General features: G+C 40.8%; 1 protein-coding gene across 3 annotated transcripts in view; it reads left to right on the top strand.

Moving 5' to 3' along the window:
• PRSS12 (serine protease 12) overlaps positions 1-25,574 on the top strand; it is a 135,437-nt gene that overhangs the window by 56,061 nt on the left and 53,802 nt on the right. Inside the window, exons 1-3 of one of the 3 annotated variants that reach the window (XM_087866421.1) lie at positions 8,670-9,266; positions 21,318-21,456; positions 24,228-24,406. In XM_087866421.1, coding sequence (XP_087722547.1) covers positions 8,768-9,266; positions 21,318-21,456; positions 24,228-24,406 — 817 coding nt within the window. In that variant the 5' untranslated portion in view covers positions 8,670-8,767. Of the gene's footprint in view, positions 1-8,669; positions 9,267-21,317; positions 21,457-24,227; positions 24,407-25,574 lie in introns of those variants that run through there. The other 2 variants (XM_045799084.2, XM_045799085.2) reach the window with 2 other exon arrangements.

The raw sequence follows: 25,574 nt of genomic DNA, 5'->3' as shown, positions 1-25,574 counted from the left end.
CAAGACATATGCATTGCATTAACAGCCATTCTTTCACAGAACAAAACCTTCCTAGTTAATTTTTCTTATTTTAGGCACATAGATGGAACCCAGCATCTTCCTTAACGTTGTCATTGGTTTAGACTCAGTTGTGAGCGCCAACATAAGTGATGCCACGTGCCCGCTATTGTTTTCCTTGTTGACTGATGGGCCAAGTTCATCTTTCTAATGACCATTTGATAGCAAAGAACATTGAGTCATATGTAGAGCCTTTTTATACTGGGTAGAGGTTTCTAAGCTTTCTAAAAATAAAGGCAAGTCTAGAGTAACGTCATATTTGTAATGCCCTGAGTTTGTTTTATTACATAACTTAGCTAAAAATACTGCCAATGAGTCTCTGTTTCAAAACTGTATCTATCTTTCAGTACCAAAATGAGGGCATGTGTCTTTCACAATGTAACTGTTTTATGAAAGGGGAGAATAAAAGAAATTCTTTCTGATTTGAGTTCTAAGAGCAAATTTTGTTTCTCGTTGTTATAGCAGTATTATGCATAAATATAAGACTTTTGATGCTTTCGGGTTTTTGTTCAGATGAGGGTGTGTGGAAGGCAACAGAAATGTGTGTAACTTAATTTCTTGACCAAGAAACTTTGTTGCATTACAAAATGCTGGGATTTGTTTGTTTTATAGATAGTGAATAAAATTTAACTGGAAAGGGTTGTAGTCTTCTCATCAAATTAAACCATGGCTATTTTTTTAAAAAAAGATTTTATTTATTTGATGGAGAGAGAGAGAGAGCACAAGCAGGGGGAGTGGCAGGCAGAGGGAGAGGGAGAAGTAGGCTCCCCTCCCAGCAGAGAGCTTGATGCGGGGCTAGATCCCACAATCCTGGGATCATGACCTGAGACGAAGGCAGACGCTTAACCGACTGAGCCACCCGGGCACCCCTAAATCATGCCTTTTTTGTTTTGCTTTATCCTTCTTTGTATTCTAATTAGCGGTATTCTAATATGGACAGCTTTAGTTAGCAAGTGACACAATTTTAAGAGGCATCTTCCTTATCCAAATCACTGCTCCCTTGGACTCAGTTCAGGGCATGTCTGAAATCCCATAATTCCTTTGTCCATTCCATGCATTCTTTTGTCCTGTTAAAATGTTAATAACACCAGACTGGTTGACACATTAAGTCTTATCAGGTAGCTGGTACACTTGGGAGTCTTTTACTAGGGGTCTGGATATCTGAATTCATTGACAAAATCTTTCATTTTCTTGCAGCCAGACATAGAATAAGAGTGAGTCTGCTCATAAAGTAGAGTGGGAGATGCAATTGTTGGGAAATTCAGACACTTTTGTTTAGAGTTGATCCTGTGTTTTGTGTAAAATGATTGCTTATTTGACAATGCATTCCCTAAGATATTTAGTATTTGGAAAATACATAGAGCCACCCTACAAATACAGTATCTGTTTAAATTTTCTATTACAGGGCAATTTTGCAGAACAGAACTATGGTAGCCAGCCTTAGAGATGGTCCCCAATGACTCCCACCTCCTGGAATTCACACGCTTGAGTAGTCCCCTACTCCACTGTGCCAGGGGCAGTTTACTATGTGAGCAATAGAATATGTGTCACTCCTGAGATTAGATTATAAAAGTCTTTGCAGTTTCTGTCTGGGTCATTTTTTTTTTTTTTAAAGATTTTATTTATTTATTCGACAGAGATAGAGACAGCCAGCGAGAGAGGGAACACAAGCAGGGGGAGTGGGAGAGGAAGAAGCAGGCTCATAGCGGAAGAGCCTGATGTGGGGCTCGATCCCATAAAGCCGGGGTCACGCCCTGAGCCGAAGGCAGACGCTTAACCGCTGTGCCACCCAGGCGCCCCTAGGTCATTTTTTTTGCTCTCTTGGATCACTGGCACTGGGGGAAGCCAGTGCCATGCTGTGAGTGGCCCTATGGAGAAGTTCATGTGGTGGGGAACTGAAGCCTCCAGCCACCAGCTCCACGAGTGGGCTCGGAAGCAGATCCTCCAGCCTGGTCAAGCCTTCAGATGACTGCAGTCCCATCCCATCTTGACTGCAGCTTCACGAGAAACCTTGAGCCAGAACCACCCAGCTTACCCAACCTCCGATTCCTGATTTTCAGGAACTCTGTGAGATAATAAGTGCTTGTTGTTTTTAAGCTGCTAAATTGTGGGCCTGCCAGATAAAAAAAGTATAGACTAAATGTGATAAACTTACATGCTTAACAAAGTCCAGGCAGGTGGTGGCCATGATGAGCTGAAGGCTGTTTCCTAGGTTTAAGGATGGAAACAGCTATAGATGTATGTTGCCATGTGGGTATTTGGGTTGTGATGTTGCCAGATCTTTTCATTTTTCAAGGTGTAGTATATATAGGTCAGTGTCCTCCCAAGCACACATTACACTCCAGATAATTAGTCCAAGCTAATCATAGTTAAGTCCATCCTTTCTGCCAGTGAAATGGTTCAGGAATGGGCATGTGACTCAATAATGACAAAGTAAGTGTGAGGAGAAATCTCTGAGGAAGTTTCTGGGAAAGATTCTTAGGCACAGAAAGAACAGTCTTTTCTTTTCCTATCTAGTTGTAATGCCTTGTTATTTGCTGAGAGTCTAAGATGAAGCTAGCACTAAGATGACCAAGCAGAGAAAGAGCCTGGGACTTCAATGACATAGCCAGGCACTGAAGCAATCAACCCCAGGGGAACTGGCATTTTGTTTTGCATGAGGTCATAAAGTCTGTTAAAATACCTTATTTTAAGGCAATTAGAGTTGAGGTGTCTTTTACTTGTAGCCAAAAGCATTCTAACAGATACACAAGGGAACCTGGTAAACCATAATTTTGTGGATAAACTACTGATTTTTAAAATGCATGAAAATCAATTGTAAAATGGTTTTGTAGCAAATAAAATACATCTGGATGGCATGTCCATCCTGCTGGCTTCTAGTTTGTGATCCCTTTTGTAATCACCATACTACCATATTATAAAAAAATTTTTTAAAGCTCATTTACATTTTATTTGAAGGTCTTGTTTGTTCAATGACAGTTTATTGGCTGCCATTTTGGCTGCTGGAAGAAGCAGAAAAGTCCTGATAATTGTCTTCACATACTCAAATGATAGTCATTTGCTCAGTGTCCAGCATTTAACTTACTATTTTTAATTCTTACAACTTTGTTAAGTAGAACTGTTCTCTCTATATTACGGACAGGCAAACTATATTTAGAGAGGTTAGCAGTGATTGATGGATGACTAGGGAGCCAGGATCCCTATATCCTACCTCCACCCTATCCCTCCCCCTTTCCCAGGCAGTGAGTTCCCCAGAGGGCATTTATGAACTGAGGACAAACCCAGACAAATGCAGGTTTTTTACAATTAGCTGGGGTTTGACCCCAAACCCCAAAATAGTTTCCTTCTAGCTAGGCCAAACGGCTAACCAGCTTCTGTCTCTCCCTTTCAACTTCCACCTATGATCAAATCTCATCATTATGGTTCATAAGATTCCAATGATGAAGTGAGGAAAAACACTATACATAAGGAAGGAAAATAGGGCATTGATTATTTATGTGGTTACAGACTTATTTATATCTCACAAGATAGTAGGACTCTAGTAATGTAGACTAATTGCTGTTCTTGGATCTGCTCACTCAGCCAATCTGTCTTGAAGGTCCAGAGAGAGAAGTGGGGGAGAGTCTTTAGTGCCCCCTAAAGGCCAAAAACAAAACACTTGATAGGGATTTGAACCCAGGTCTGCTGGATTCTAAACTGATACTGAATCAATAGGAGGACAGAACCAGAATCACAGCTGGGTAAAGTAGGTTTCTGGCTCAGTCGAAGGAGAGATTTTTCCAACGATTTGGACTTTCTAGAGATGGAGTATGCTGGCTCCCAAGTAAAAATTTGCTCCATCAGTGTAGTTTTCAAGAAAAAGCTGAAGTCCACTCGTCAGGAAGTTTTGGGAAGGATTCCTGCATTTGACAGAAAATTGGAGCTATAACTCCTTTTCAGCACTAGGTTCGCTGATCCTCAGATCACGGGCAAGCAGTGCTAGTGTTGCTCATCTTCCAGTCTGTTTATTCTTTTCATCTGTGGCCACAGCCCACTTGCAACTGAGGGATTTGAAAACCATTCATTATATTTCGGCAAACTCCTTAGGAAAAGTATTTTAACTCAAAATACTTAGTTTTTCATTGGCTTTGGGGGACAAACTTGTTGAGGGGTAGAGAAAGCGAACACATCAGAAAGGACAAACGCTCAAGTGAGTAGAGTTAGAGCAGCCTTGTGATTGTCATTGATCCAAGAGGGGAATTACTGGGGTTGCAGTAAGAGGCACAAGCTGGGTGGGAAGGGAGCTCTGAACACATTGCCTGCCTTTTCCAGCAGTTTTTCATGGGGTGACTTAATTTAAGTGGTTAAGAATTCAAAGGCAGTTACGGAGAATATTCTACCATTCCATAGTTGGCATTTATTGAGTCCTATGTTCAACAGTTTACATGAATTATCTCAATTACTCCACTCAGATATATCATGCAAGTACCATTATCTCTTTTGTCAAGCTGTTGGCTTAGGGAAGGGAACTCATCTAAGACCTCATAGGAAGAACTAGAGCCAGACTGAACATTGGTTTGATTCCAAGGCTGAAGGAACTATTTTTTGAGATACATATAAAATACATGTTATATATATTCTTCATCTATTAGTCTGTTTTGAGTAATACTGAAAATGAATCTGTAGAATTAGTTTCCATATAGGGATTACACCAACATTAGGTACATTTTAAAAATTAAATAAAAATTTGGGGGTGCCTGGCTGGATCAGTTGGTGGAGCATGTGACTCAATCTCAGGGTCATAAATTCGAGCCCCATGTTGGCTGTAGAGATTACTTAAAAATAAAATCTTTAAAAAAATCAAAATTTTAAAAAGGTATTTTGTTCTGGTTTATAAAATTCAATTTTAAACAATAAAAAAATAGAGCTCAAATGACTTAAGCAGAACTTTTCCTTTGCTCTTGAACACTATAGATAAGGTCAACACTATATACGTATGGTTACGTATTGTTAAGCCTCATGGCTGAGGGCTGGCAGAGAAGAGTGTGACCAACATGGCAGAGTTATAAACTTTACCTCCGCTGCCAGAGACCTCCTACAGGCAGCAGACATCTGCCTCTGAATCACTGTACCGTTCATTCACTTAGCAATTCATCACATGTATTCTGGACCTTTTCTTCTCTTAAACTTTTAGCTAAATATTATTCTTTTATTGTATTCCCTCCACTCTAACAGCCTGATAATGCCTTATCATTTCAAATCTCCCATGGTCCCCACACAGGCTTTCATAGGATTTGATTTTTTCCCCCTTTTATGTGAAAGAGCAGTGCTCAGTGATCTTTTAACAAATTGTTTGCACTTGGAATTGTACAACTCAATGCTGATTTTATGCCATATGTTCAAAAACTCTTCGCTTCTCCAAATACAGGCAGTACCCAAATTGCAAATGGAGATTTTCCAAAAGTTATTTTGTATACTGGTTTTTGGAACTCTGTAAAAATAATATGCATATTGGTTGTATTTCCAAATAGGACAACACAAGAGCTATTCAACCCATCGTGTATGTGAAGTAGAATCATCTTCTACTAGACAACCATAAAACCAAATGTTTATATACATAAAACATAGTTGTCAGAGGAAATGCAGATATGCAGATGTATATATGTACCCTGCCCCTACTCCAAGGACTGCCTCCCCTCCCTGCTGTGATATGAGCCCACAGATGCCCCTCTTCACTTTTCTAGGTTTTAGGCCACGAGGCTGTGGGTAGTTGAGCTCTTGGGACTGAAATCCATGAGGTTGCAGGATGGAATCCGGAGGTTGCAGAGCTGACAAGGGGTATTATGGGGACCTCCTGGGGCCTTCTAAGCCTTGTGGTGGGGAAATGCCTGCAAAGTGTCAAATACTTGTTTCTTTCAGTTCCTTTTCCTTGCTCCTTTGTTGCTACTAAAGGGATTGCAAGGCAGAAAAAAAAATCAGCAGTGGGGTTTTTGCAGTTGTGACAAGATGGAATTGCCTTCCCCTCTCCTTTGGCTGTGATATCTGATCAAGGGTGATGAGAATCTGAGGAGGGATCTGCGGCTATTGGCTATAGGTAGTACCTAATCCAGGCAGGAGAGACTTTCTCCTTGCAGACACCCCTCCTTCCCGCAAAACACACACTGTGATGTGGTGGAGGTGGGAGAAAGAAATGCATTTCAGGGATTGGATGGGGACGGGGTATCCTAAATGTCTCCATGTTGGTAGCAGCAAGGAGGCATGAAAGGAGAGGGAAGGAAAATAGTAGCAGAGGAGGGAAGTGATACGTAAAGGACAGATTTGTTTAGGTCATATTTTGCCTATAAAATAGAGGACAAAACCCAAATTGAGGCCCCTAAATTCATAGTCCAATTACATAAATGCCATTTTATTTTCTAGGAAAGGTATTTTAAAACGTACATGATTAAATCCAGATGTGGAATTTTCTGTCGGTAACTCCACTTTGTCTGTGTCAGCTTTATAATCTGTTAAATGTAAGTAGACCTTCGATTTACTCTTTTCTCTTTCATGATTTCCCTCTCTTCGAGGTACACAGATGTGTGGGAACTAGGTGTGCTGGCAGAGCCCCACCAAGTGTGAAACAATTGGTGGAGGAAGCCATGCAAGGGAGGGAGGGCAGCAGGATCTGAGCAAGGCAGCCAGAATCCCAAGGCAGAAGGTGGAGAAACAGGTGGACAACTCCTATTAGAACTGTCAACTATTAGATCAAGAATCTGTGATTGGAGGGGCGCCTGGGTGGCACAGCGGTTAAGCGTCTGCCTTCGGCTCAGGGCGTGATCCCGGTGTTGTGGGATCGAGCCCCACATCAGGCTCCTCCGCTGGGAGCCTGCTTCTTCCTCTCCCACTCCCCCTGCTTGTGTTCCCTCTCTCGCTGGCTGTCTCTATCTCTGTCGAATAAATTAAAAAAAAAAAAAAATCTGTGATTGGTGAACTCTAAAATAAGTCAATCAACCTCTCTTCCATAAGTACCCTTTTAATTATGCTTTTGGAGCCAGAAAAATATTAGTAAACAAACAAACAAACAAACCCCAAAATAGTGCATACAAGCATCTTGAATGAAAACATCTTGAATAAATATTTGACAAATACACCTTGGGATTCCTAATATTTTTACCCAGTTCATTCTGAAATAAAATCAAATATTTAATTAAATAAGAGTGGGGAAAATCAATAAAATGATTCATGAAAGTTAAACTAAAATGGATTATTTGAGCTAGGTTAGAGAACTAAATCAGTTTCTAATTGAAACCTAGGTTTTAACAGTAAATGTTTAAGTTATGCTCAGGTTTTCTTTGGGATACATTAAATTATAGGACAGTAGTCCTCTCTCACACTTAAAAATGATTACCAGAAAGTAAATATGACCGTCTCTTTGGCCTTCCTTTTCCTTGTTTAACTTCAGTGGCATGGTCAGGAACCCTTGAAAGGAGAAATCCTAAAATATCCAACTCCAGTGGTTTTTTAAAAAAAATTCGTAGCCAACGTTTGGGAGTTTGGGACAGGGAGTAGAGCTGTGGAAAGGCTCTACTAAGGCAAGGTCAAGCCAACAGGGCAGCTTCAAAACTGCCAGTAGTGAGTCCACTTTGGAGAGGCAAATGTGTAGGCTTAACTCAAGTCCATTGCCCTGCAAAAACGAGGCAGGTGTTAGAGGGATGGACTTTTTGGATAGGATGGAGACCCGGACGGATGAAGTCTTCTCTGGTTAGAAAGGAAATTTGGTATTAAGAAGGCCTCACTGAATCCCAGTAATAACCAAACAACTGGTGTTGTCCAGCGCACCCGGTGGAAAGTGGGAGGCAGGAAGTGGAAAGGCTCAAGCTCCTTTGCCTGGGTCAGTTCAGGAATTTAATTTCAGCAAATGTTTATTGGAGCCTAATAAGTGTTGGGCACAGTGTTAAGCACTGGGATATAAAGCTAAATGAAACGTGGTCTTGTCCTTGAGGAGCTCACACTTCGGTAAAATGGCTTCAACATTCCTCATGTGCTTTGTTCACTTTTATCCTGGGCTGTCAGGGGAGAGTTGTAACTAAATCCAACCACACTTTTCTTCTGAAGTTTTCAAAATCGAGAAAAGGGCACGGGGGTGGAGGAGAGAGGACTGCAGGGACTGGTGCCAAGCTTGGGAGCCGCCAGACTCGGGGCTGTGATGGTGTTGCCTTCTGGCAAGGAGCAGCCCAGACCTTCCCCCGCACTCTCGAGCTTGGCTGGGGCACACCGAGGCTGCGGCGGTGCCAGCAGCTGGTCTGGCCGGGATGGCGACAGCCGGGAGCCGGCTAGGGGCCGAGCGGAGGTCCCGCTCCGGGACGAGACTGCGCGCCCCGCGCCCGCAGCCAGGGGGCAGAGTTCCCGGGCTCGTGCCACCGCGGGCTACCTGGGGCTCAGTCCCCACCACTCCCCGCCGAGTCCGCGCCTTCTCTTTGCGAGTCCTCTCCACCAGTCGGGTCTCAAGATTTCACCGCGGGCGCTCAAGATTTCACCGCCGGCGACCGCTTCCAAGGGCCAGGAGCGGAGGCTCATCGCTCGACCCGCGGCGGGAGGCGAGATGGGGAAGGGAGGGCGGTCCGCGCGCGGGGGAGCGGGAGGGGACTCGAGTGGGGGATTCGAGGGACGCTGCAGCCCCGCCCCCTCCTCTCCTCCTCTTCAGAACCCAAGGAGCCGGGGAGCATGGACCAAACCCTGCTTCTCTGGCACCATGACGCTCGCCCGCTTCGTGGTGGCTCTGGTTTTAGGGGCGCTCCCCGAAGTGATCGGCTTTGATCTAGTCAGTTATCCCGTCCACCACCGCTATCGCCATTCGCCCCCTCGAGGTCCCCGGCACCCTTACTACCTTCCCACCCAGCAGCGGCAACAGAGGACGCCTCCGCCGCCCCCTCTCCCGCGCGTCCCGCGCCCCCCGCCCGCGCTGCATGCCCAGCGCTTGCACGCCCTGCACGCCGGGCGCACGCCGGGGCCGCACCATCCGGACTGCCCCGCTGGCGAGCCCTGGGTCAACGTGACGGACTTCGGCGCCCCTTGTCTGCGCTGGGCAGAGGTGCCACCCTTCCTCGAGCGGTCGCCCCCGGCGAGCTGGGCTCAGCTGCGAGGGCAGCGCCACAACTTCTGCCGGAGCCCGGACGGCGCGGGCAGACCCTGGTGCTTCTACGGGCACGCCCACGGCAAGGTGGACTGGGGCTACTGCGACTGCAGACACGGTGAGTGGTCCCGGGCCAGCGGCGGCAGCTCGGGAATGGCGGGGAGCCAGCCTGGCTCGCCCAGGGCGTTAGGTGTGCCTTGAAGAGATGGGGTGCCAGTGCGGGGTTTCGGGTTTGCATTGCCGGGTGTGATGGTTGGCTGCCTCCGAGTTACCAGCAAAGTGCATTGGTACGGTGACTTTAAATGAACCAGGCGTGCTTTGTGTGGGAAGGTTGTCGTGAGGATAGTTTTGTGCAAGGTGCTGCTCCCTGGGTTCCTGGATATGGTCTCTGGCCACTCTGTGTGCGTGTATGTCTGTGTGTATGTGTGTGTATGTCTGTGTGTATGTGTGTGTATGTGTGTACACGCGTGCTCGTCGGGTGGTTGTGTGTGCGTTGGGTGGATGCCTGTTCTTTTGGTCAGTTTGCCTTGAGGGTGTTACCATATTTACACGAAAGAGGCAAAGTAAAGGAGGAGATAAAGTTTCTAATTACTTGTTATGGAAAGGGAAATATTAAATACAATATGACAACCAATACCCTTATCCCCTCCTCATAGACCCCGATTTGGAAGAATGTGATACATTTTTTTGCCTTCACTCTCACCATTGACCTATGTTTGAAAAAATATGGCAAAATTTCCTGGTCAGAATACAAGTTGTTAAAATGATGTTCACGGTCTGGGGCATAATTTGGTAAATATTATTAGTGAGTGAAGAGAGAAGAAAGAAAGAAGAGTAACTGTAGGGAAGAAGCAACTTGATATAGTCAAATACAGTTTTCAAAGATACCGTTTTTCAGCTGTATAATACAGTTCTTTGTGGGCAATTGGGATTAGTTGGTGACATTAAGAGATAAAGTTGGTAAGATATTTTGATTTTATGGTACAATGAAAACATATTAATAGGTTTAATGTAAGTAAATGAACTGCCTTTGAACAGTGCTTCATTTTGAGTCGTTGGGATTTTGTTTAACCCCCCCCCCCCCTTCACGCCCTTCTTTAATAGCTGGGAAGAAAACCTTTATGTCCTCCAAAGTTTGGATTTTCCTTCAAACATCATGTTGGCAGCTCTCCATCTAAGCTATGGGGCCGGGGTTTCATGAACTGGGATTCTGAAATATGTTGTACTTTATACCTTTTGGAGGTAATTTGGAGGTTGGCTATCATAGTGCCTTTTTTTTTTTTCCTACAGACATTTTTATTTATCTGAATTGCATTAGCTTTGAGTTAAAGGAAAGTGATAGGAAGGTTAAGATCAATTATCCTTCATCCTGGAGAATGAAGTCATTGCTATGTTCATGTTTCATGGACACAATGCCAATGTGGCTATAAAAAAATTGAGGTGATATCAGGCAAAGAGCTCTAGTGTTGTCTCATTATTTACTATAATAGATGATCTGTTGTTTCATGTTCAGCAAACATTGGGATTTTTTTCACTTTCCTGTTATTGTAATTTCTTATTTTTAAATGTACACTTAGGATATGTATATATACTGAAAGAAAAATGGAATTCAAAGTTAAAACGCTATAGTGATAAATTGCTCTCTTTCTGACACATAACTCCTTTAACTTTATATTCCAGACGAGGAGAGTAGGTTGTTCTTTGTTTTCCCCCTTGTGTTGAATAGAAATTTAAATCTAACAGCCGCACAGACTCTTTGTGATGTTTTTATGTTCATAGCTAATTCTCACCAGACAGAATCCCAAACACTGCATAATCGTTGTGTGTGCAGTACTTCCCGGGGCAAAGTGATTGAACACAAGAGAAACAAAAGAAACCACCCAGGATGGGAGATCAATGTCCGCCCCCCACCCCCAAGAACAGGAAAACAATGGGCCGGCTCTGTAATAATTAATTACTTTCTCAGACCCAGTCTTGATAACCAGAGCTTCCCATCCTTTCATTTCCTCCTCCCGTTCTGATTAGGCATGATCCATTCCTTTGCAATGACTGGCGTGTTCTGAACATACTTATGGCTTTCTGGCCTCGGTCCTACATTTCACTTCGGAGGGTAAACAAAGCTATCATGGAGTAGGGAAAAGAATTATGCTTTAGAAAACACTAGTGTCCGTTTTAGCTCCGGCAGTAACTATGTAGCGTTGGGTAAGACTCTTAGCTCCCGGAGCTTTGGTTTCCTTCTCTGCAGAAAAGAAGTTTTTGAATAGATTAATTCAAAGAACTTTTCGAGCTTTGAGTATGAACCAAAATAACCTGGCCTGATAACAGCTAGGATTCATTGAACATTCACTCCGTGTTGGATGCTGAGCTAAGCATTTTATATGTTCGTTTTCCCATTTAATTCTCATAACAACGTTAGAAGGTAGTGTACATTTTCATGTCACAACTCATTTTGCTCTAGTTCTTTAATTATATAAACATGGAGAAATATATGTGCTGTCTGATGATCCTCTTTTTGTAGCTTAGAGACTAGTCTAAAAGGAAAGAGGAAGGGAATATGTTTGGTCCAATATACATGATTTCCTGTATCTTAGGATTTAGAAATATCCGGAGTTTTTTTTTTTTTCCTTTTCTTTACACAAACAAGTAGAACAAAAGGAAAGAAAATTTATAGTAGTGAGATCCCTCCTTCAAAAAATAAACTGGAGGCCAGTGTTATGTATCTAGTTGCATTGAGAGAAATGAGGACGTTGTTGCCTTCAAGGTAGAGAGTTGGTCTAAGCCTAGTTGAAGGTGTGCTGGGGCGATCCCAGGTAAGCTAAGGCAAGGTGTGGACACTCCAGTGGCTCAAATGTCTGAGAGTGAGAAAGATGATGCCTGGGACCTAACTGTATGAAACCGTGAATTAGTAATAAAGAGTTCGTTTGGAGGATTGGAATACCCTAAATCAGCCCAGGGAGTTTGTTCTCATGATGAGCACCTAGGAACTTCTGAAAATGCAGATACCTAGGCTCTAGCCTTCAGAGGCCCCCATTAAGTAATCCTTAGATCTGTCTCAGGAATGTGCATTTCTGAGGAGCAGTCAAGTGATTTGGATGCTGAAGACCCTTTGTCACGCTTGGGAAAACCATGGGAGGGCATCAGAACCCATCTAGAATGTATAGTGGTGGATGATTAGGTAAACTGAGTCCACCATCTGTGACTTAATTCTTCTAGGTGTAGGATCAAGAAGAAGGCATGCCAATCTATGGTTAACTTTCTGTGACATTTTAGGAAATGGGACCACTGTTTTTCATTGGACTGGTGTGGTATAATAATAACCTAGTTCACCAGAATATGATTATTAACTGCATGTGAGCTAGGTTATTTTTTATGTTCCTACAGAAAGAGTTAACACGCAACTGATTCCCCCGATACCCTGCAGTAATTTAGAGCTTCCCAACTAGGAAGGGAAAATCACTTTCCAGTCCCTGGTTGGCAGGGCAGATGGGACAACCGGTTGCTGTGCTAACTACTCTCAATGACAAGCAGCCAAGCGGAGCTCAGCCATAGGTGACTGACGACTGATGGGTGAAAGAGGTACAATAGTGATGGTAATGCTCTAATGATGGAGATTTCACCAGAGGGAATGATTCCTAGATCTGACTTCTTGTCATGTCATCATGCTAAGCTGTTCATACGCATGTACCCTCCTCAAACTCCTGATTCAAACAGGCAGCAGACTTGTGGGACAATTGTTTACAGGCTGTACTCTTTGAAGTCCATCTGGTGTTTGAAGTGAATGTTAATTAAAAAGTTGGCTGAAAACTGTCCCTTTAAAAAAAAAAAAGCTGCATCTTGATTCTGTATAGTAGGTTCTCAGAAACGTTAGCAATACCAGATTTGATATAGTTCCTGGCTGGATTTTAAATTTTGAGCTCAATCTGCTCTTCAGGATAAGGCAGATATAAAATACTTTGATTTGAGGTATTATCTGTCTCTTTACTAGGCTGAAGGCTTTTTTTTTTTAAGAAAAAAATAAGATATCTAGTTACTGTTGTCTTTTTTAAAAAAGTTTTTTTTAAAATATTTTATTTATTTATTTGACAGCGATAGAGACAGCCAGCGAGAGAGGGAACACAGGCAGGGGGAGTGGGAGAGGAAGAAGCAGGCTCATAGCGGAGGAGCCTGATGTGGGGCTCGATCCCAGAACGTCGGGATCACGCCCTGAGCCAAAGGCAGACGCTTAACCGCTGTGCCACCCAGGCGCCCCTAAAACAGTTTTATTTACTTGTTTTAGAGAAAGAGAGAGAGAGAATGAGTGGGAGGGGCAGAGCAAGAGAGGAGAATCTCAAGCAGGCTCGGAGCCAGATACAGGATTCCATCTCATGACCTGACATTATGACCTGAGCCAAAGTCAAGCAAGAGTCCAATGTTTAACTGATTGAGCCACCCAAGTGCCCCTAGATACTATTGCCTTTTGTGAGTGATTATCTGTGAGTGTAAATAGGTATGTGGCCATAGTCTTTGAGTGTGTGTGTGTGTGTGTGTGTGTGTGTGTGTGTGTGTTAAGGTAATCTTTGTAAAAGTGATTTGGTTCAGGGACACCTGGGTGGCTCACTGGGTTAAGTGTCTGCCTTCCAGCTCAGGTCATGATCTCAAGGTCCTGGGATGGAGCCCCGCTTTGAGCCCCAAGTCCTGCTCCTCACTCAGCAGGGAGTCTGCTTCTCCCCCTCCGTGTGACCCTCCCCCTGCTGCTCCTGCTTTCTCTTTCTCTCTCAAATAAATAAATAAATAAATAAATAAATAAAATCTTTAAAAAGAAAAAAATGTGATTTGGCTCATAATTGTGGAGGCAAGCCTAAATATACAGCAATAAGATCCTATGCAGAGGTCCCTTCATCTGATGGATACTATGTAGCTACTAAAGTGATAATTGTAAAGATTTTATATAAAAAATGGAAAAATGCTTATGATAATGTTGGGGGAAAAGATGGATACCAAGTTTATATACATTATGATTATGAAAATAAAGATGCCTTTGGAAGAGGAGAAAATTATAATTACATACTTGGGTATGAGTGTGGCTTGCATCAGTTAGGGTGGTTTTGATGGCAAAGACTAGAAAACCCAATTCAAAACAACTGAAGCAAGAAGGAGATTTGTTGTTCATACTGCAAGAAGTTGGGCTCCAACATGGCACAACTCTGTTCCTCTGCTATTCTCTTGGCTCTGTTCTCTAAGTGTGGTTTATTCCAGGCTTCCCACTGAGATAGGATAGCCTGCATGAGAAAAAAGGGCCTCTTCTCAGGTAGGTCACATAGAAAGAGCAAGGAAACCTTCCTAGAATTTCACCCCAAACCCCCGCCCCGGACTTCCTCCTGCATTTCATTGGCCAAGACTGGACCACATGTTCCTCTGGCACCCTCTGGAAAGGAAAATTCAATTAACACAATTGGGTAGTTTAATCAAGATTAATCTCGGAACACCTAGGGACTCTCCTGGCAGGAGGAAGTAAGGTTGTTGTTGAGGAGAACCAACAGGGTCTGCTAAGAAGTATGGTTGGAGTTTGTCCTTGCATTTGGGAAACTTAATGCGATTAAAAAATAGTAGTAAGTATTTTAAAAATTGTTCTGTGAAATGCTACATTTATTTTTCAGCGGAATCTACATGAATCCCATTTAGACCCTGATTTGGTTGAAAAAGCATGTTTTCTTGTTTTAAGATGTTATTTGCAGGTCTAGCAAATTTATGTCTGAAATGAATAATTTCATGATTGTTAAGAATATGGAAGTTAGCTCAGTTGTGAGGTAGACAATTTTATTCTCATTTTGAAGCTCCCCTATCCCTGAATTAACTCATAAAGAAAGCAGTCCTCTGAAATCTCTTCCTTTAGTCTGCATCGTAAAAAGGCATTCGGTAACCACTCTGCGAACAATTGATTTAGAGTGCCTTCTACGTGGTTGGCACCCTGTTCCGGAAATATTTATTTTCGCCTCTTTCACAGCTTACTTTTCCAGGGCAATCTCACCCCCTACCCTCCCCTTTCGTCCTGCAAGTCAGCCCAACAATATTAATAAAAATTTTATTGTATGCAAAGCACTAAACTAATGAGATTCCCCCCCCCCCCCCCCGACTATAAGACACAATCTCAGTACTTTTTATTAGGATCACCAGGGGGATACAGAGGGTGGAAAATGCTGGTTCTTATAACAAGGCAAAGACAGATGTCATTAAACATTTTCTGAGTTCACATTAGGAGCAGCAATTACAAAGATGAATAAGAAATCACCTGTGTCCTCTGGTTGAGGACACCCACTCTCTGACTGAGATGTCAGAAGAATACCAAGCATTTTTATTACCTGTCCTGTGATCCCTACTCTAGGAGACAGATAAGAGGGTTACTATCAGGAATAGTTTAATTTCATCACTCAAAGCTGAACGATGAAATGTTAATACCCATACCATTTGCTTATGTGTGAATAGTTCAGAGACACACATTGGTGGAGTTTTCTGCTAGGGTTATATGTGTGTGTTCTTACTATGCCATCATTAAACCATGGAGAGAGTCTTCTTGTGCGTAATACTGTATAGTGTTTTAAATGAAGTAATAATTGATAAAATTTATAAATTTCTAATAATCTCAATATAAATGGGTAGAATTGCTTTTCAGGATACTCTCTTATTATTTAGATGCTCTCTCCTTTTGAATTAGACCAGTTGAGATTTTTTTTCTTAGTACTGAAGGTATCTACATGAATAATAAATGCACAACTAATATGAATTATAGATGTGAACTAATGGAGGCAGATATAGTTCAGTTTTATCTCAGTCCGAGGGAGTGTTTCATATGTTAAAAGATGATTTGATTTCCTTTTGATATGGCATGATTTGAATAAAATCTGTTTCACAATGCTAAAGCCAGTTTTGGTTATGGCTAAATATAATCACAGGAAAACATCGAAATTAAACTAGCCTCCTGTACTGTACTTGAAAAATTCAACTAACAACCTCTCAAATCAGTTGTTTTTAGGCAATGACTTTTTTGTATATTTCATAATTCAGATACGACATGATCATTTAGTGTATTTTCCCAGTATTGCATTTGGTGTAAGACGTAAGATTATTTTTAATTTGTTTGTGAAATATGTGTACTATATTGTCCAGCATGTAATGGGCTTTTTTTCCTTGGGAATAGTTCACACATTGACATTTCTCTATCACTTTCAGCTTTAAGTATACTTTTTGTCTGAGTTCTGAACAATAGCTTGATATCACCAGCATGCATTCTTTCTGGTTCCACTAGAGCAATAGCAATGACTAAAAGTAATTATTTTGTGCTTCTGTGAAGATCAGTAATAGATGAGAAAGGATGTGTATGATCACAGTAAAATTATTTTACTCATTTATCAAATTGTGATTTCATAAGATTTAAAAAATGTATTATTAATTCTATTCAGAAAACACTACTTCTTCCTTTTTGCTGGTTTTTCTTTCAAACAAGTGACTGCTATTCTCTAAGTACATGTTAGTTAACGAAACAGGCATACCTTTTCATTTGGTTTATTTTGGAATGAGCTGGATTCACAGAACAAAGACAACTGACTCACCAGATTCCTTTCCTAGTATTTCTTTCAGGTCTCCTTGAAGTATGGAGTATGAAAAGCATGGTTTCGCTAGCTGTCCAAGGAGGAGTAATACTATCATGGCTCTGTTAGTTTACTAGGCCCGCTAGGAGTACCGCAACTGAGTGGCTTAAACAACAGAAACATACAGGTTCATAATTCTGGAGGCTGAAAGTCCAAGGTCAAGGTGTCAGCAGGGTAGCCCATCCTCTGAAGACGTCAGGAAAGGATCTATTCATGGGCTTTCTTAGCTTCTGATGGTTCCGTGGCTTGTGGGATGTAACCCCAAGCTTCTGATGGTCTTCTCCCTCTGTGTGGGTCTCTGTGTCTAAATTTCTCCTTTTTACAAGAACATAGTCATACTGAATTGGAGCCCACCCTAATGACTTCATGTTAACTTGGTCATCTGCAAAGACCTTATTTCCAAATAAGATCCTGTCTATAAGTAGTGGGGGTTAGCACTTCAACATTTTGGTGGGGGAGGAATAGAATTCATCACATCATAATAGCCTTACAAACTGACAAACCAAGGAGACTTACCGAGGGAATTTTAATCTAGTCAGCTGGTCTCTAGAAGATTTCCTTGTCTCCATTGAGACTGATAAAATGGTTAAAGAGAATCCTTTTTAAATGTCTTTCTATTTTGGGAATTCCTGTTTTGTTTTGGTTTTTTTAAATTTTAGATAAACTGTCTGCTACGCATGGGGCTCAAATTCACGATCCTGAGATCAGGAGTCACATGGGGAGTTCCTTGCCCATAAAGCAAATTTGAGTGACATGCATCTTTTGTGTTCCCTTTCTTTTATAAAACCAGAGGTATTACTACAGAGAAAAAACAAACAAACAATAGTAAACTAAAATGACAATAAGTTCAGCAGTTTTGGCTGGGAATTAAGATAGAATTCTGAGCATTGTTGCACACTGACACATTTTTGCCTTTAGGTAATCGTAATACCAACAGACAGTTGACTTTTTTTGGTGGTCAGGATGGGGGGCGACAATCTATGACATGATACCACACATAGCTTTACAGTTCCAGACTTTCTTCTGGAAAGTTTTGTTTTATAATTTTGTAATACCTGTTTTAGTTGACCTAAAACCTCTGAGACCTCAAATTTTAAATTATTATTATTAACACATTTTAAAAATAAAAACATTTACAATAGAATAATTTAATCAGATTGGCACTTGAGAGACTTTAAGACAGTGCAGCCCCTGTGGTCCAGAGACATTAGCCGAGACTGCGAGGAACATTGCAAAGTACTTGACTGAAGTAGGAGAGGGAAAGAAGAGGGATCAATTTTTGATAATAAAATTTTTTGATAATAAAAGAGCTTTATTATTACTTCAGCAATATAAATGAGTTTGCCAGGCTTTGACCTTTGTGGAGTGCTTCATTGTTTCATCCTATATTTTTAAAAATTGAGTTAAGGATATTTCCCTCCCTTCACTTTGTAATTGTGCACCTATGAATTTGTGCAAATGTATAGTGCACCTACAAATTTGTGCAGTTACGGGACTCCTCCACTGGAAGGCCAGCCTCAAATGCAGATCGCTGGAAAGTAGTCACTTCTCTCCTCTTTGCAGTGCGTAAAATCTCTTCGAGCTGTCTTACCTTTCTGCCTGGCTATTTATTCCCATAAAATGTTTGGTAAATTAGTTGCAATATTTCAAATAAAAAAGAATATTTCACATAGAATGATGAAAGCCACATAACATAATGCATAAAGTGCACTATGCAAAGAACATAAATGCATAGACATGAAAAAGACATAAAATGCAAAGACATCGCAGGGTCTTTGCTCGCCTTCAGAGATGGGACGGTAGCAAGGACAGGAATCTAGGAGATAACTTGGAGACAGAGGAAAAGTAGGAAGGGTGGGAAACTAGGAAACAGATGGTCATGGCAGTTGATTTGGTCCAAATCTTCCTCACCCATAAATGGAGGGAAATGGGTTACAGTTTTTAAGATTTTGACCATCTTGACTATTCTAAGAAAATAAATGAAGCAAGAGCAAAGTAAAACCAAAAACAAGTAAATACTGCTACTTCTCTTAAATGTAGTATAAATTGTGTGTTCAAACTTTTTATATTTTGGAGCATGTTATTCTGATATTTTTTAAGGTGGCTCTTTCAAATAATCATTTGAAGAATTATGCACTTCATAGAATTATCTCCCATTAAGAACTACTCACTCTGAGTCCAAAGTAGATAATTTCTCAGAATATGTTAGAAATTTTTATGACCTTACGAGAAGGATTAAACTAGGTAGGGGTGGAGAGTGGAGCAATATTAGGAAGGTTTGTGAGTTAGGAACATAGGTGATGGGAATGGATTCTGATGGAGAATTCATTAGTCATTGACATGCAAATTGACTTTCCAGAATTGTAAATATTTGTATTCATTTGTTAAAGGAAAATTGGATGAGCTCTCTGCATTTCTAGCCATATAGCAGATACAGCTAAATGAAACCAGGCTTTCACTTCATGTTTGGAGAATCTGAGAAATGATGGTGGAACTGATAGTTCGCCTGGAAACTATTTCCAGCTCTGTCATTGCCGTTATCATGATGTGAGGGTAGTAATTATACTTTATACAGAGTTTTCTACGTTTTATCTCCAAATGCCTTAAACATTTAGATGATATGCATGCTCATCATTTCTTCTTGATAGCTTTTTGGTGATTTAGGCAGTATTTTACATTTTATTATGATTTTTTAACATGCATAAGTAGTGTTCCAGTTTGTTTTCATTTCTAGAACTTTCTTCCAACCCTTTGACATGAGTAATTTGGAGGAGGAGGATTAATAGATAATAGATTAATTTAAATATCATTTCAACTAATGTTTGTTTGGGGTGAGCAAATGAATTTTTTGAGTTGAAATAAGATGCTGACATTTGCGATATGAATGATACTATGTAGGTCTCTATAGAAGAGATTTTGTGGTTAAAAAATCATTAAAGTTCAGTTAAACTCTTCAGACCTATTTCTTTAAAAATGTTTTGTAGAGGCACCTGGGTGGCTCAGTTGGTTGGGTGTCTGCTTTTCGCTCATATCATGATCCCAGAGTCCTGGGATCGAGCCCCACATCAAGCTCCCTGCTCAGCAGAGAGCCTGTTTCTGCCTCTCCCTCTTCTGCTCCCCCCACTTCTGTGCTCTCTCTCTATATATAAAATAGATAAATAAAATCTTAAAAAAAATGTTTTGCAGTTCATGCTTTTCATTGAGCTAAGCAGGGCTTCCTTTTGCACAATCTGAATTAAAGAGGTTTGGAAAGCATGAATGACTTTGAGATTTATCTGCCATGTGACTGATCCATGCCCATGCTCTCTCCTGAATATTCAGGATTTGGCAGTGTAATGTTTTGCCTCCATTTATTATTCTTTTCTTTGAATTAAATGACACTTTGTATTTGTCATGAGACAAACAATATGTGTTTCTTAAATAGTTACATTTTTAAATGATGATGACTTGAAAAATAATAGATGCCTAGGCCAGTACAAGTGAAATGAATGGGTGATTTGGGAATCTGATATTTTGGAAAATGATTTTAAAGCCAGACTTTGAAATAACTTTGAAATATGCAAAATGTGACTTTTTTGGTAGAACTTACTTTCTTAATTTCTTTACCTATGAAATGAAGGCCATCATAGTGACTTAACAGTTTTGTGAAATTCTTCAGCTGTCTGAGTGTGCTTCTGTCTCTGCTTAAGTGTCCCACTTGTGGCCTCTCAGTAGCCACTCTGCAAACTAGTGCAAATAAGAAGGGAAATGTAAGGTCTCAATCCATCTGCTCTTAAGGGATGTTATTTTTCTTGGGGTGCTTGCATTTTAATTTTGACTCTTTTCAAGAAAAAGAATGACTCAAATCATAGACCCTGGAGCAGCTAAGTGAGGATGTAAGAGGAGGCAAATTTCCAGGGGCACTCAATTAAACCAAATGATCCTACCTAGTGGGAATTTTCCTAAGACTGACATTAGGCAATGTCATCAACACCAACACCTTTTTGAAATTATAATCTTTAGAATTTCATGACTACTGCTTGAGGTTAAAAAGGGAAAAAGCATTTTGCTCTTTAGTGGTGAATAAATCAGATGGAAGGAACATATAACACAGTCAATAACAGCTAATTTGTAAGTAGAGCACTGAATTTTGTTTCTGTGCTTCTTATCTCTGACCTCAGGTGAAGTGGAAGGTGATGTATACATGGTAAGAATTTTGTATATGATGTGATCTAAATTTGGGATGTAATATCAGACATTAGTCACACTCTTCCACTTTTCCCTTTTTAAAATATAATTGGACTTTGTTTGCTTAACTAAAAAAGAAAGCATAATTAGTATTGACACCATGATGTTAACTACCAAAAAAAATAAAATAAAATAGAATGTGCTAAATCCTCATTTAAAGAAAGAAGCATGTGCTTCTTCTTGGAACATGGAGGCCAAATCGTTCCGGCTGGATCTCTCACTGGGTATGTGGAAAAATCATGTTAACGGAGGACGGACTCAGTATGTTCAAATGGTAATTTGCTATTAAAGGGTTTTGGGATTCTTTTCTACTTCAGGGTCAGTGCGGCTTCGAGGTGGCAAGCACGAGTTTGAAGGCACCGTGGAAATATATGCAAATGGAGCTTGGGGCACCGTCTGTGGCAGCCACTGGGATGATTCGGACGCCTCAGTCATTTGTCACCAGCTGCAGCTGGGGTGAGTTCGCCGGGCCTGGCCCCACTCAGGCTGCTGATCCAGGGGGAGTAATGGCGGGCACCCGCCCCTGCAATGGGAAAATTCCTTCCTTCCTTCCGTCTCGCTTCCCTCATTCTCATTTTTCACAGGAGTTATAAAGAAAGGGCCGCAAGGGGAAGGAATACTGACCAGGAAATAAGCAAATGCTGAGTGGTCACTCGTTAAAAACATCCTTTGGTCTTCGTGTTTTAAACATCATCGTTCAGCCCTAGGAAGCCAGGAACGTGATTCTGAGGCTTGTCATTTCTCAGTAGTGTCATTTGGTTTCACCGGCTACGTGTAGCCCTCCACAACTTCCACCTTTATGTGCGGGAAGGAGGTGACCTTCTCCGGCGCTCTCATCCCGAGATGGGAAAGGCGTGGTGTCCAGACCTGGGGCTTCTGGGCTCAGGAGGTCCTGCTAGAGGCGGCGGCCTCCGTCAGCGCCCCCAGTGCCCGCAGCTCTAAGCACTCTCTGTAGGCGCTCGCGCTCGCTACCTGCCACCAGCCCCGCCCCTTTATGCTATGTGCTCGGGGGCTTCACCAGGGGCGGGAGGGCTCTATTTTGGAACAAAAGGCTTTGCTTTTGTGGTTGTTCTTACTGTTCTGTTTTTGTGTCTTATTTATTTATTTATTTATTTATTTATTTATTTATTTATTTATTTATTTATTTTATTTATCTTTGGTAAGTACACTTGCCAGATGTTTTTCTTGGCCTTTCTCACTAGAGATCTTTAAAAAGCATGGAAACTATCTTGTTATGAACAGGCAGGTCCAAAAGACTGAAGAAAGTTCTGCAGTTTACAAATATTTTGGATTAATAATCAGTGAATGGTAATACCTAATAGGGTGATAGAAATGAAAAGTTTGGTCGACTGCAGTCAGATCAGTAAGAACTTTAATTTGTCTGCTTCTTCCTGTCTTCCCATTAGGAAGGTGGGCAATGAATATTTCATAAAGACAAACCCAAGGCTTAAGTTTTGTTCAGACTTTTGATGCTGTTAGAGCAGCAAATAGGCTTAATGTACTTACTTACTTAATTAATTTTTAAAAATAGTGTTGGTATAAGTCAGGATGAAAGAAGGAGTAAGGCTATACAGCCTATAAAGTGTTATGGTGTTTGGGAATGTTAATTATTGATTTGATCAATGAATATTTTGTCTGGCAAATAGTCATTGGCAGGTGGATAGGACACAGAGAGTGTTGACTTGATGCTTTATCTTTTGAGAGGCTCAATATGTAACAAATTTGTAGGCTGGTGTCAGTGTCCTCCTTAAAATACACATTCATATGTGCTTTTATTACCCCTGAAAATCAGGGAAGAATACAATTTCCTATGAGACTCTGACATAAAAAACCAAAACACTATAGTGGAGATGTGAACTGCAGTATGGTTACTGGTCTTTTGGCTAATGAAAGAATATAAACTATCATTCTGCAAACGGATACTTCAGATAAACTGGTGTGATTACTTATATCATATCTTAGTTGATCCTTTTTTTTTTTTTTTTAAAGTAATCTCTACACCCAGCTTGGAGCTCAAACTCCCGACCCAGAGATCAAGAGTCCAGTGCCCTCTGACTGAGCCAGCCAGGCACCCCTTAGTAGTCCATTTTTATTTATTTTTATTTTTTAGTAGTCCATTAAAAAAAAAGTATTATATAATTATATCAGAGCAGCTCAGAATTGTTGCTGTTAAGACATGTTCATATTTTAGATATATCCCAAATGTTTACTGTATGGTTGATGGTGGACTGTATGGAGACAATTCTAGAGATTACCATGTTAATCAGATAAGCCTTTAATCTTTTTAAAATTTAAAATCAATTTGTACATATCAGAGGTTACTTACAAAATATGTAGATTAAATGAGTTAAAAGCAGAGCCCATTTCCCTGTTACCATTTTATTAATTGGTTTCAAAGTCTTGCTAACAAATACTATATGTAAGGTTTTAAAATTTTTGTGAATGGATTGCCTCTCTTGATATTATCTTACTTATATGTGGTAGTAATCATTTTCAAAATGCTAGTCTAGGGGCGCCTGGGTGGCTCAGTCTGTTAAGTGTCTGACTCTTGATCTCGACTCAGGTCATATCTCAGGGTCCTGAGATTGAGCCCTGAGTCAGGCTCCCTGCTCATTGGGACTCTGCTTCTCCCTCTGTCCTTCCCCCTGCTTTGCTCTCTCTCCTTCTCTCCCTCTCAAATGAATAAATAAAATCTTTAAAAAAAAAAAAAAAAAAAAGGAAAGAAAATGCTAGCCTAAAATGTTGGAGTAGGAAAATCGTCAAGCATCCAGACCACCCCTCCTTTTAGACATCAGAAGGCAGAGCTTACAGAAACTTGCAGCTTAGAGTAATTTACAGCTGAGTCCAGACTAGAAACCGTGTCTCACTGAGTCACATGACATACTTCTTCCAGAAAACCACCATGCTTCTTTTTAAAATCTATAGTATTTGCCTATATATATATATATATATTTTTTTTTTTTTTTTTCCCTAAAATCAGCCATAGGTGGGAAGGGCACTTGCATACCATTAGTCATTTAAGATTGATTAAGAAAATTGCCATAGATAATCAACCCAAGTTCTGATCTGATATTTCGATTTCCTTGAAACTTATGCAACCTATTATGTTTTGCTTTTCCTTCCACATCTATCTTTATTGATTTCTTCCATTTTAAAAAAAATCTAAATACTTTGACAAAAAATTCACCTATATTCGATAAACCTAACTTCAATCATTGTGCTTCCAGACGAAAAGGAGTCGCAAAACAAACCCCATTTTCTGGACTGGGCCTTATTCCCATTTATTGGAGCAATGTCCGTTGCCGAGGAGATGAAGAAAATATAGTGCTTTGTGAAAAAGACATCTGGCAGGGTGGGGCGTGTCCTCAGAAGATGGCAGCTGCTGTCACGTGTAGCTTTTCCCAGGGTAAAAAAGTCTCTTCTTTTACTTTCATTGTGTTTTCAACAGGATTCCAGATGATAAAATTGTCTTCGTTAAATCATTTCCTCAAAGAGTTTGAATACAGATGTAAGTCTGAATCATCATATTATACAGTCAAATAGTCTTCAATAGGAGTGCATCTAGCAATCTGAATTCCATTTGACTTTTAAATGGTATCTCATTCTTAACGTGTTTTCTGTTTTATCTAATTTGTTTACAGAAATATTGTATATTGTACATGAAACATTTATTTGCTAATGGAAGGTCATGATAGAATCAAGATGGAAAATCATCTTGGAACCGAATATAAAACACAGCAACTACAACAAAATATTTTCACTTTATAGGATAGAGTATAAGCGTGGTACTAGTGTTCTCCTTTGAGTTGTCAATAGCACATTCCGTATTATGGATAACTGCTCCTTCCAGGCACTACATACTGGCCATGAGGTGACGAACATGGCTCAGTACGCATATATGCATACGTTCTTATGAACATGCGTGGAGAAGGGAACAGCTGCTTTTCATGATGGCTGATGGGTTTTCTGGGGACCATGCCGTATGTTAATGTGTGACCAGAACCTGAGACTAGCGCACTGTCACAGCATCCCTTTTTGCATTCTCCTTGGAGATGGCAGCATGATCAGATTTCCCAGGTCTTAAAAAGCTAGCAGCCAGCCCGGGGCATTTGTTTCTGTTGGAGTGCAGATATCAGGGGAGGAATGGAAACTCACTCACCACAAAACACGCAGAGGCTCAATTTAGAGTAACTCCTGTGAATTGGCCGGAAGAACAAATTGGAAGATAGGGTGCAGGTATGTGCTTTGAGAACCACAGTTCTTTTTTGAGTGGGCCAAGCTCATGTTCAATCTTAATGTTTTGTAAATTTTTCTTCTTCTTCCTTTGACTCTCCACTTCTGGGTATTTGGGCAGTATATGTTTATGCATTGCAGCTTCAAGGATGATGGGATTGGGCTCGATAATGCATTACTTTTTGTAGATTATGGCTTGTACTGTATGTTCCATCTGATTGATAAAATTTTGACATTTTTCAAGTACTAAAGTAAATAAAATCTTGAAAACAATAATTACTTTTCTTTTAGGATATCAATCTACTTAAAAAAATTCCTTCTGCTCTCTATCATCTATTCAC

Source organism: Ursus americanus, chromosome 13 (genome assembly GCF_024610735.1).
Source record: "Ursus americanus isolate L20-20 chromosome 13, mUrsAme1.1.p, whole genome shotgun sequence".
NCBI lineage: Eukaryota > Metazoa > Chordata > Mammalia > Carnivora > Ursidae > Ursus > Ursus americanus.
The sequence above is the reverse complement of the archived record's forward strand: the minus strand, read 5'-3'. Positions and strand labels throughout refer to the sequence as shown.